This window comes from Hippichthys cyanospilos, chromosome 4 (assembly GCF_059441005.1).
Source record: "Hippichthys cyanospilos isolate Australia breed blue-spotted pipefish chromosome 4, RoL_Hcya_1.0, whole genome shotgun sequence".
Classification (NCBI taxonomy): Eukaryota; Metazoa; Chordata; class Actinopteri; order Syngnathiformes; family Syngnathidae; genus Hippichthys; species Hippichthys cyanospilos.
This window is the reverse complement of record NC_142372.1, coordinates 2,904,838-2,916,206: the sequence shown is the minus strand read 5'-3', so window position 1 is coordinate 2,916,206 and position 11,369 is coordinate 2,904,838. Positions and strand designations below refer to the sequence as shown.

At 41.6% G+C, this 11,369-nt stretch overlaps 1 protein-coding gene and 1 long non-coding RNA gene across 10 annotated transcripts in view; one reads left to right on the top strand and one right to left on the bottom strand.

Annotated features, from left to right (window-relative positions):
* Positions 1 to 2,348: 2,348 nt before the first annotated feature.
* cbfa2t3 (CBFA2/RUNX1 partner transcriptional co-repressor 3) overlaps positions 2,349 to 11,369 on the top strand; it is a 57,240-nt gene continuing 48,219 nt past the window's right edge. For 7 of the 9 annotated variants that reach the window (XM_088413184.1, XM_088413175.1, XM_088413180.1 and 4 more), the window contains exon 1: positions 2,349 to 2,960. In XM_088413184.1, coding sequence (XP_088269310.1) covers positions 2,783 to 2,960 — 178 coding nt within the window. In that variant the 5' untranslated portion in view covers positions 2,349 to 2,782. The remainder of the gene's footprint in view (positions 2,961 to 11,369) is intronic. The other 2 variants (XM_088413183.1, XM_088413182.1) reach the window with 2 other exon arrangements.
* On the bottom strand, positions 7,687 to 10,272 carry LOC148424291 (uncharacterized). The gene is made up of 2 exons (XR_015865500.1): positions 9,675 to 10,272; positions 7,687 to 9,610 (listed from the first exon to the last, which is right to left on the bottom strand). It is a non-coding gene; the product is annotated as an uncharacterized LOC148424291 (long non-coding RNA).

Below are 11,369 nucleotides of genomic sequence, written 5' to 3'. Positions count from 1 at the left end.
TTTACAGGGTTAATACAAGTTACAGTTTATTCTCAATCTGAAAAAAAAAAAACAATCGCATCAAGTGCGTCAAAATGCCTGAAATAAAAAATATCAATCATCATTCAAACCAAAAACGTTTTCGCCCAACTGAACCCTTTGATGACAAGGACTGTACTGTACTAAACAATATAAAATCTAAAGTAATCTCTCAGTATTGCCTGTCAACCAGTCCATGATTGAACCCACCTGGGGCAGGCAAGAGCATCTTAAGAGGACCTAAAATGCGACATTTCTCTCTCATAAAGTCTGGCTTGTAAGTTGGATTCAGTCAGCTTGAATTTGGATGCAGCATCTGTTGGTCAATTATTCATTGACTTAAATTCGACTACCACTATAATTGCATGCACACTAGTAACTGTGGGAAAGCCCACATGCACTGTATGTCTGTGGCTGTCTCCCCCTTCTCTTACCCCCCCACCACACACACACACACACACACGCACACACTTTTCTTTCACTTCCTCTCTGCTGATGACCATCTGGTTTCAAGCAGGCATTTGGCACATCATGTGCTCACATCCCCTCTCACTTCTCTCATCAGCACACAACTAACTCCAACAGAAGCTTCCTGCAGTTAGTGTGTGTGTGTATGTGTGTGTGTTGTGTGTGTGTGTGTGTCATTTAGGAGCGCAGGGTTAATGAGTCCTCAGGTCAGAGGTTGGAGGACGGATAGTTAAGCGAGCTTTTACAGTAGACCGCAGCCACTTTGGGCTTCTGAGGTATTGAATGGCTTGTAACTTTCAGACAGAATTTGATTAAATGGGACACTCTCAAGGCCGAGGTAAAATTTTCAAGAGTCATTGCTGCTCACCGCGGTTAGATAATGCTTAGTGGCGATTGCTTTCAGCTGAATCTTAGGTTTTGTCAATTTACTTACATGCTTCAAACCTTTAATACCTTAAAGCAATTGTTCCCAAACGTTTGTCAGTGACCCACCCCTTTTTTAAATATATAGTATTATATACAGTATTTTTTTCAGGTACAGTGTTCCCTCACAACTTTTATTTTTTTCCTACATGATCTACATCAAAAACACTCCCACACTCAGTCCAACAGCCTGTTAATACTCGCTCTTATTCAGCCACAAACCATGTGATTTTTGCCTAAAACTAAACTACTGCTTGTAAATCTTACAGTATTAGACTTATAGCATTATACAAGGGCGATGCGCTTATGGTTGTGAGTGAGAGAGCTGCGCAAGGACGTACATGTGAGGGAGTTGAAGAGGTGTGTGAGTGGACGCATGAGGGAATAAGTGAGAGCACAGGCTGAACTTGGACCTTTAAGAACATTTACATTGTGGGTAACAGATGAGGGAGAGAGGGTGCTCAGGGCTGCTGGGAGAGTTAGCGGCTGCTCCCATGCACTTTGTGTTGTGTGTTATGAAAGAAAGTCAAGTTTTTGCCCAAAAAATAGACACATTTTCAACCTCTGTACTGCAGTTAGGAGATTTTTTTTTTTTTTACTTTATTTTTGTACATACAGTGTCCATCGGGGGGTCAAATCCTCGCCCGAGCCCTTGACTCATCGCCAGGGTTTTCTGGTCCTCATTAACCACGAAAAATGAGGGAACACTGTACCAACTAACTAGCGTATGGCATGTTTGGATTAAAATCAAACCGAGCCTTGTATCATCCACTTGTGAGTGCAAATGGTTGTTTGTCTGAGTGTGCCCTGCGATTGGCTGTCAACAAGTTCAGGGTGCACCCCTGCCTGCTGCCCAAAAACAGCTGGGATGGATGCATGGATGGACAGGCCAATTAGCAAGATAGCTATTTGCTAGCTAGGTAGCTTCCACGTGAGCTGGATGGATGTTGAAAATGATTAAATAAATTTAGTATCCCTTGGACACACCCCCATTGTGTTTTTTCCTTTCTCTCTGGACTTGAGCGACCTATCACCTGAAAAATGAAACCGCATGCATGTCTGGCTGTATAGAAGTATAACAAATAGCATCACAGGTGTAGAACAGGAAAAAAACGAGGCTGCAGAAGGAGGGCAACACAAAAAAAAAAACGAGGATACTGCTGGCCGCAGTCACAGCTGGTTCCTGCACAGGAAGCCCAGATGGAGATTCAGGTCCTGCCGCCTGCCGCTGTCTGCTCCCATCGCTGAAGCCGGCCCGGCCGCCTGACCTCCTCAGGGGTCGGGGCGCCCGCCGTGACACACAAGTGCGCACTTCTCATTCGAGTCGAGCGGGGCTGGAGGAGGGTTCGCGCCAAAGCACAGCCCCTTCGAGAGCGCCGTGACACTATCTGACCTACCGCTGACACGCGCGCGTAGACACGCTAGCGTGTTGTGTCGTCACACACGGGCAGCCAGCGAGGAACCCGAAGGAACAGGACATTAGATGCAGATTGTAATAAGTTCATCTTGAAGACACTTTTGGCTGGAAAAGGATGACTTTCCTACTTCAAAGCTAACATCTTATGGATACACTGAGAGAAAAATATCAAAGGAAACCAGGAATAATACCGCTGAAATCCAAATTGGCAAGTACATGAAAGGATGAAGAGGACACAGTCTTGTTTCTCCTCGATTTGGAACATTACATCTTATCGCCCCTGCAAGGTATAATTTAGCAAGTTCTTTAGGAAGATGGACACTTATGAAAAAATACACAAACTTTCTCAGTGTGAAAACAAAGTCATAGCCTAGAGTGCTTTCTTGTTTTCACGTCCTCCGTGGTTGAAACTTTCCTCCATAGCGAAGTGAAGAAGTTTTGAAATCGCTTGGCAAAATGTCTGCCGAGGTACATCAGGCGCACAAGAAGAAGGTTCACCAGAAAGGTGGACACTTGTTACATGTCCCCACGGTGACCCTGGTCAGTCACAGAGAGCTGAGGACCAAAGACGTCCTCCGGAACAGAGGCCTCAACTCAAATCCGCCGCCAATTGTCCAACTGCGATCCGCTGAAGGTAGGGACGCATCTTTTGGGGAACTTGTGTCCTTTTGTCTTTGTTTGCTAGGAACAGCGATAATGTCCCTGCGTCTTTTTGATGTTTAGTCACAGAAACATGTCTGAAACGTATAATCCAAAATTTCAGTGTTTTATGTTCATTTCCTCACGAACAGCAATAATGTCTCTGGGTCAATATGACCCGGAAAAAGCTCTTTTTTTTTACTTTTTTTAAACTCACTCACAAAATAAGAAACATTTAATCCAAATCAAAAATTATTCACCTTCATTAGGATATTTGTTGGCCAACTTTATTTCCCTTGTGAACGGGACTTTTTGAAGAAAATAAATCATTGTCTGTTATGGCTTTCCTTTAAGTCTTACAAGTCAACTGCGTGCCGGTTTATTTATTGTCACTAAGGCTAATTTAAGTGCTGTGATGGAAAGGAAAATGAAAGTGAAATCTTGTCGAGCGGGTGTACAGTATGTGTGCATGTGTACAGTTTCTGCTCTGGGTATTCCCAGACCAACATACTCTACATATTATCACTCGGTGTGTGTTAGATGAATCCAACAGCTTGATGTGTCCAAACTACGGCCTGGGGGCCATTTGTGGCCCCTGTGTGTCTGTATGTGTATGTATGTATGTATATACATATATATATATATATATATAATATACATACACACCCCCCTAGGCAATATTGTCCAGCCCTACATCTTATTTTCAGAAGTGATGACTGATTTCGCTAATTGCTCAGGAAAATAAATAAACGAAACGGAAAAAAAAAAAACAGCCAATCACGATGAAGCCGATGATCTCAGCGTACAGTCTCATAGACATTTAAAGACTTCACGGAGATGTGTCCAGGAGACCGTAAAAACTCTCATTGACTCTTGACGAAACCAAGACGCGTCTTGATGCGCGATTGACAGCCTTCACTCGGCTCGGCGAGAGAAAATCGAGGCGCTAAAATCGAGAGGGGAAAATCCTAAAACGATGGCCGCCGAATATGTAGAAACCATAAGCCAGCCGGAGGACTAATACCCAGCGTCGTGAATTACCTGCAGCGCTTGCCATTTCTCGGCAGTAATGAGCTTTTGTGAACGTTGCGCCGATAAGGCCTCTATAATTAGGCTTAGTCATAAGCATCCCCTCTGTAATGCGCTGATAAAAAGCCAGTAGAACTCTGGTGTCACTGCTCCAATCCGGCCATCTCACACGTGAACCCCGCATGCGCACAGAAGAAATCAAAATGTGTCAGTGGGAGCTGTAAATACACTTCATTGTCTCAAGTAGAGCTACCTGTAAGCGTGCGTGCGCGCGCACGTGTGTGTGTGTGTGTGTGTGTGTGTGTGTGTTGTGAGGCGTTATGAGCTGCAGCATAGGCTTCCTGTGAGGGAGCAGATGTCGCCGAGCTCAGGCACAGCTGCGACGGCCGATAACCGCGGCGGTAAGAATATGTCGGCACGCTGGCTCTTCTCCCTGGGCCTTATCAGCCCCAAACAGCATACTGACACACACGAGCGAAACACACACGCACACTCCACAATAAGGAACTGCCACCCAGTACTAGCGCACCCTCCCAGCAGTTCCGCATAAAGGAAGGAAGGCAACGAGAAAGACGGAGAGCGGAATAAAAGGAGACTGACTAAATAAAGGGGAAAGGGACAGTGAGTCTATAACAGATTCTCATCTCGTGTCAACAGTATCGTAAATGACGTCATTCTGGGGCTCTGTTAATCCTCCGTAGCTAGCTAGCTAACGCCTAAAACCATAGCTGTTCTTTATACGCTGCTACCTCTACTTATGAAATCAATGTGTTCCGGAAGTCATTTCGTAACATGATTTTTTCATGAATCAAGACACGTTTCACATGGGAATAGACTAATCCGTTCCAAACCCCAAAACAAATGCTCGTAAACACTTGAAATTCATAATATTAATCAAAGCAGTTGATAATATTGTAGTTCATTTGGTTGCCTTCACATAGCGCTTGAGTAGTATTGGCGCGTGCAGAGAAGTTTGTTTAGGTTAGGGGTGTCCCACCTAAAAACATTCCATATTGATCAATTTTTATGGTTTTATTATTGTGAGTTTGGTTTGGTTTTTCACAAATGCACGGCATATTTATCTGCACATGGTTAAAAAAATCCTATACTACATTTTGAAAATTGAGGAAAAAATGGCAAATTTATCATATTGTCTGTTTATTTTCCATCATAAACGGCATATTTATTTGCGCAGGCACATGTTAAATCCTTTACTACATTTTATATTTGAAAATTGAGTAAATAATATTATTTATAGGTCATTTTTTATGGTTTTAATTGCTATATCTTTTTGGGGCTTTCCCATAATGGCGTCATGGGAAACAGAGCTGTTTTTATCATTTGGCTCGCGAGTACGATAGAATGTATTTTCAAATGTATATAAATGAATTACAGCGTGTTTACAAAGTCACTTTACCGAACGCACACGCGCACCTTACAAATCCTGCACAGTGCAGGAAAGCTGCTCAATACATAATATTTTGCACTACATATTTTGCACTATCATCCTCACGTCTATACATTTTCTTCCACTTCATCTACGCCATAATATGCTCAGAATTTAAGTCTATTCGTTAGTGCTTCATTATTATCGTCCTTATTGCTCTTACTGTTTAGTTTTATTGCCTACCTTGTTATTTGCTCGATTATGGAATCCTGGGGAAGTGAACGGAATAGAAATTTCATTGTGTCGTATTGATATTCACGTGACAATAAAACTCTTGAAGTTCCAGCATGTTTGCCAGTCAAAACTGTTTAACCCGCAGTTCAACATTAAAATAATACTTTCACCTTTCGTTTAACTCGCCGTCACCGGTTTGGTAGCGTTATCATGCCTTGTTGACTGAACAAACGCGACACAAAAAGGCAGACGTTGTATCCAAGAAAAAAATGGTGCATCAAGGACAGCAACTTAATGAGGAATAGCAGACGAGTTGGCTTGAGGAGAGACAAGGTGGGGACAGTGTGTGTGTAGGTGCAAGAATGTGTGAATGTTTATGTGTGTGTGTACAAAAAAGTGGGCAGAGGAGAGACTACCGGTAGTTATCCTCTCTATTTTCTCCGCACCAGCTTTGCGGTTTGTGCGAGGAACAGATGTTCACAAGTTGATACACTGCCTCATCTCCCCCCACTCACTATCTCCTGTGCCAGCACCACCAACTGTCTGAGCGTATGCACACACACACGCACACACACACGCAGGCAGGACTGAGCACCTCACCTAAAAACATTCCATAGCTTCAACAGCCTTCATTTGCCGTATTGTTCTGTTCCTTCTGTAAATCCACGGACACACGATTCCTAGTCACACTTTTGTGCAATTTCAAGATTTAATCCTCAAGCTTTTTTTCCCAGCTACGATTTTAACAATGAGGCGCCATCAGTGTCTGAGTCATTCGTTTTTTGCGTTTCGAGTCCATTTTTGGGTGCGTGAGCATCCCTAAAATGAAATGAAATGTTTTATTTTGACAAGATAGCGCAGTGGTGTCCAAACTAAGGTCCCGGGGGCCATTTGTGGCCCAGCATCTACAGTTTTGCAGCCCACAGCAAGTGCTTGATTTTCATATGTCCCATGTTGCTTTTTCTTAAAAAAGGAACAAAAAAGGTTTGATGGTATATCACTATAAGTAGTCAAGAGATGAAATTAATTACATTTTAAAGATTTCAGAGTGATTCAACTCTGTAATTACGATGCGAATAGTTGATCTAATTAATCTTTTATCACCTAAAAATTTTGGGTTTTTGTTTGTTTGTTTCTTTTTTGGTAGTGTATATTGTGTTGTTTTTGCCAGATCAAACGATATGCAAAACCGCAAAGTGGCTTCTGACATTTTTTTTAAGCGCAGTTGTAACCATTTGCTTTTTGCTATATTTGAGATGAGCCCCTAATGTCGGCTGCTACCTTTAGTTTCATCCAGGATGAATGGTGCTTTATTAGTCAACCAATTATTTTGGTATATGGATGTCTTATGTAATAGATTAGTGATTCAATCATATATATATATATATATATATATATATATATATATATGTATGTATATATATATATATATATATATATATATATATATGTATGTAACTGACTCTCTTGGTTGTACGAGAGAGTATTGGTCTGTAAAGTGAGCATTTTATTGTCGGTTTCCTTCAGTGAGCAAGCGGACAATGTGACCCTTGAGTCAACACTTGATTTAATCAGGTGTCACTTCCCGCTTTGACAGTTTGTGCGTCTGTTGCGTACCAAAAAAAAAAAAAAAAAAACGCTTCATATATAACGTGCCAAATCTGACAACTTTTTATTGTGCAACTTTCTTCTTCCTCTGTTTTGTCAAGTGTGACTCAGTGTTAAAAAAAAAATATAACAAAAAAAAAAAAATCACTGGACAGTAAGGGTATTAAGAGAAGGAAAATTTATTGACGTGATTCAAATACCCAAAGGCTGCCAAAGTACTTGAATATTGCAATAGGCGGTAACAAGACTGTAAAAAAAAAAAAAAAAAAAAACCTTAACATGGATTTTGAACAAATGATCACTGAAGACTCTAAATCAGTGATTTTCAAACTTTTTTGGCCACCGCCCCCTTCACCGCCGGGCCAAAATGCCAACGCCCCCTCTTTACCCCTTTCCAACGAACGCTAGAACGACTATATTGCTAAATGTCTCAAGAATTGGTTGATTCATCAATCACAAACAGTTTGAAGACTAAAAAAAACAATTTTAATAAACAAAAAAGGTTATCATTTATTCTTCAATTACAACACCTTGAACTGAACTTGAAATAAATTGTAAAACTGAACGAGTAACCATTAACAACTGTCCTGCCTAATGAGATGGGTGGGTTTGGTGCATTGCAATCAGACTGTCAACATCAGGATGAAGGTTTGTCAGGAGCAGTCTCAGATCACCGCGCTCTGTGATGTTAAGTTTGTTTCTTTGTTTGGTGAGGAGCCTTGTCACAGCGCTGAACCCCCTTTCAACCAGGTAGGAAGTCGGAAAAGCAATGAAAAACAACTTGATGGCTTTCCATAGGGTTGGATAGCGTTTTGGGATCGCTGTTTGCATCCAAAAGGCTTGGTAAGAGGTTTTGAACTTTGGTTTCAGATCCTCATCATTTTGCAAACTTACAAGTTCCTCTTCTAGATGGGTTGGCACTTCTGTGCTGGGTTCAGTGAACGGATCGATCACCCAATCAGGGATTTCAAGAGAAAATATGTCGTTAAATCTGACTGACATATCTCTGTAGAGTTCTGCTAAATGAGCGCAGTACACGGCAATGTCATCGTCCTTCACTCCCGTTTCCTTCTCCAAGTTAGACAAACAAGGAAACTGACGGAATTCGCGTCGTCCAAGGTTTCTGCTGTAGAGCTGTAATTTTGAGAGGAATGCTGAGAGGACGGACTTGGCTTTGATTAACGAAGTCTCATCACCTTGCAGCTGCAAATTCACTTCATTGAATTTGTAAAACATTTCAGTGAGGTAAGCAATATCTGTCTTACTCGATTTCAGTTTGTCGTAAAGCTCAGGATTGGGTTCTTGAAAAAAATCCAGAACACTGTTAAACAGTGTGTAAAACCTTTTTAAACAGTTACCTTTTGACAACCACCTAACTTCTGTATGGAGAAGCAGGCATTGAAAATCTTCGTCATTTTCAATACACAGCTGATGGAACAGTCGAGAATTGAGAGCATTTGCTTTGATTTTGTTGACTGCAGTAATCACAATAGATAAGGATTTATTTAGCTTCTCACTCAAATTCTTTGCCACTAAGTGTTGTCGATGGATCACACAGTGAACTGTGAGGACTTCCGGAACAGCTTTCTTCAAATAACTTAGAAATCCACGGTGGCGACCAACCATGGACGGGGCGCCATCTGTAGCACATGAGATGATGTTTATAAGTGGAATGCTTTTTCCCTGGAAATAGTCCTCCACAGCTCGGTACAGTGATTCTCCTTTGGTATCTGTTTCCAGGAGACGTGCAAACAATAATTCGTGACACAAAGATCCATCCTTGATGAAGCGTACATATGCAAGAAGTAGTGATTGATTTCCCGGAAGAGTGGATTCGTCCAATTGCAAACTAAACTCAGTTGTCATCAACATCTTACAGAGAGTCTCTTCGACGTTTTCAGCCATTTTGTCCACTCTTCGTTGAACTGAGTTGTCACTGAGAGGAATCGATTTTATGATTTGTTCAGGAGATTTGTGCAAAACTGTTTTAATAACCTCTTTAACTGCAGGCAGAATCAAGTCTTCTCCGATAGTGTGGGACTTGCCGGCTTTCGCTATCAGCAAAGAAATGTTGTAAGAAGCCTTCAGACCGTCATCTGAATTTTTCGATGAGGAAATAAACATATTCATTGTTTTTCGCTTCAGAAATTGATCTCGAAGAGTTTGAAAGAACGCCAATGTTTTACCGGATTTATTGGGATGAATCTTCTGTAAATGTTCGAGGAGCCTAGACGGCTTCATTGCTTCATTTGAAAAGTTTTTCTCACAAACCAAGCACATGGGTTGTTGCGGATTGGTCGGTGATTGTATAAATCCATACTTCAAGTACTCTACAGAGTATTGCCTGCACTTCTTTTTCGATGTTCCTGAAGCTGCCATGGTTATCCCTGAAAAAAATGCAAACTGTTTTTAGAGCCAAAAAATTTCGTTTTTAGATAGCATTGAGCTTACCGTCTAAAATGATTTCTGTCGTGATGATGAGAAAATCGCGCACGTATAGTTGCTTTCTGGCAGCTATAAAAACTGACTTGCATCTGGAGAGAAGCTTAAATAAATAGAAGACAGGCGCCTCAGATATTATTCGCTAATTTCGTTTCTTTAAATAGACCAATGCGCAGTTCACCTCGAATCATAAAAATTGATAGCTGATGCATTAAGCCGGTCGCTGTGCGCATACGTCTGTGGTTAAGCGTTGCCGGCGCGCTATTGTGTGCTCCTCTGCGGCTGACTGGATGGTGGTGGTTTCCCCAGTCGCCTGCATCGACGATAAACTCGCGACAGTTAGTGATATACGGTATATGCGCGCTGCTCGTGAGCGCTCGAGCAGACAACGTTTCTTGTTTCAATAAAGCTTGTTTTTTGTCGACTTTTTATTACAGACAATCAATTTTTCCGGTCTTTCTACAAACACCAACGTCACATTTCAATGTAATTGCTCAATCGCCCCCCTTCACTATTTCAACGCCCCCCATTCGCCTGTTTATTCGTCAGCGCCCCCCTGAAAGTTCACACCACCCCCCGAGGGGCGGTACCGCCCACTTTGAAAACCACTGCTCTAAATCAATGGTATTAAATCTAAGGCCGGGGGACTTGTGGCCCATTTTTGTAGTCCATTTTTAAGCAGCTGGTGGCATGTACTAAAAATATATTTTTACATGGGCAGATTTTCTGCAGGTATCAGTAGTCATTTTTAATACATGAACTGTATTTTTTCTTTGAGAGCAAATTAATTGGAACATGACTTATTGCTAAATTTATTTACAGTAGTGCGTGCTTATAGTTGTAGCCGCACACAACCAAATATTAATACCTCTAAAAAGTCACCTTTCACCCATGTCCGGAGGTTGGCTAAAATGCGGAAGCGGGACGTATAGTTTGGAGACCATTGCTCAAAGTCACCGGTATCCAAATTAGGGCATAGGGCTCTTTGGTTTCTTTGTTTGTTTCTTTTTAGTGAGCCGTAGCATATATTAAAAATTATATTTGCTACTATACTTTTTTATTGTAGAGCAGCCTTTGTAACCGTACAAGGCAGGAATAAATTTGAAGTCTGTTTTTCCACATACTTGGCTTGCTTAAAAATCAGAGGCCAGTAAAAACTGTTCAAAAGACAGAATGGGACCAAAAAAAAAAAAGTTGTCTTTTTTTAGACAATGCAAGTTTGGTATTTTAGCCACAAACCTGAAGTTGAATCAACAATTCGCAGACCGCATAAAATGATGTGGTGGGCCGGATCTGGCCCCCGGGCCTTGAGTTTGACACCTGTTCTGTAGACTCTAAAGCTGGAGTGTCAATACATTTCTATCGTGGCCCGCATTGGGGTTTCTGTCAGAGTGTAGGAATAAATTTGAAGTTTGTTTTGCACACGCTTAGATTCGAAATCAGAGGCCGGTAAAAACTGTTCATAAGACAGATTGGGAACAAAAAAATTGTCGGGTTTTTTTTTTTGTTGACAATGCAAGTTTGGTATTTTAGCTTGGTATTTTAGCCACAAACTTGAAGTCAACTCAGCACTTCGCGGGCCGCATAAAACGACGTGGCGGGCCGGATCTGGCCCCCGGGCCTTGAGTTTGACACCACCACTGCAGCACGTTTTAATTTTGACTTGCCTATGTTTACACATGACTCTGGGTGCAATGATCGTGA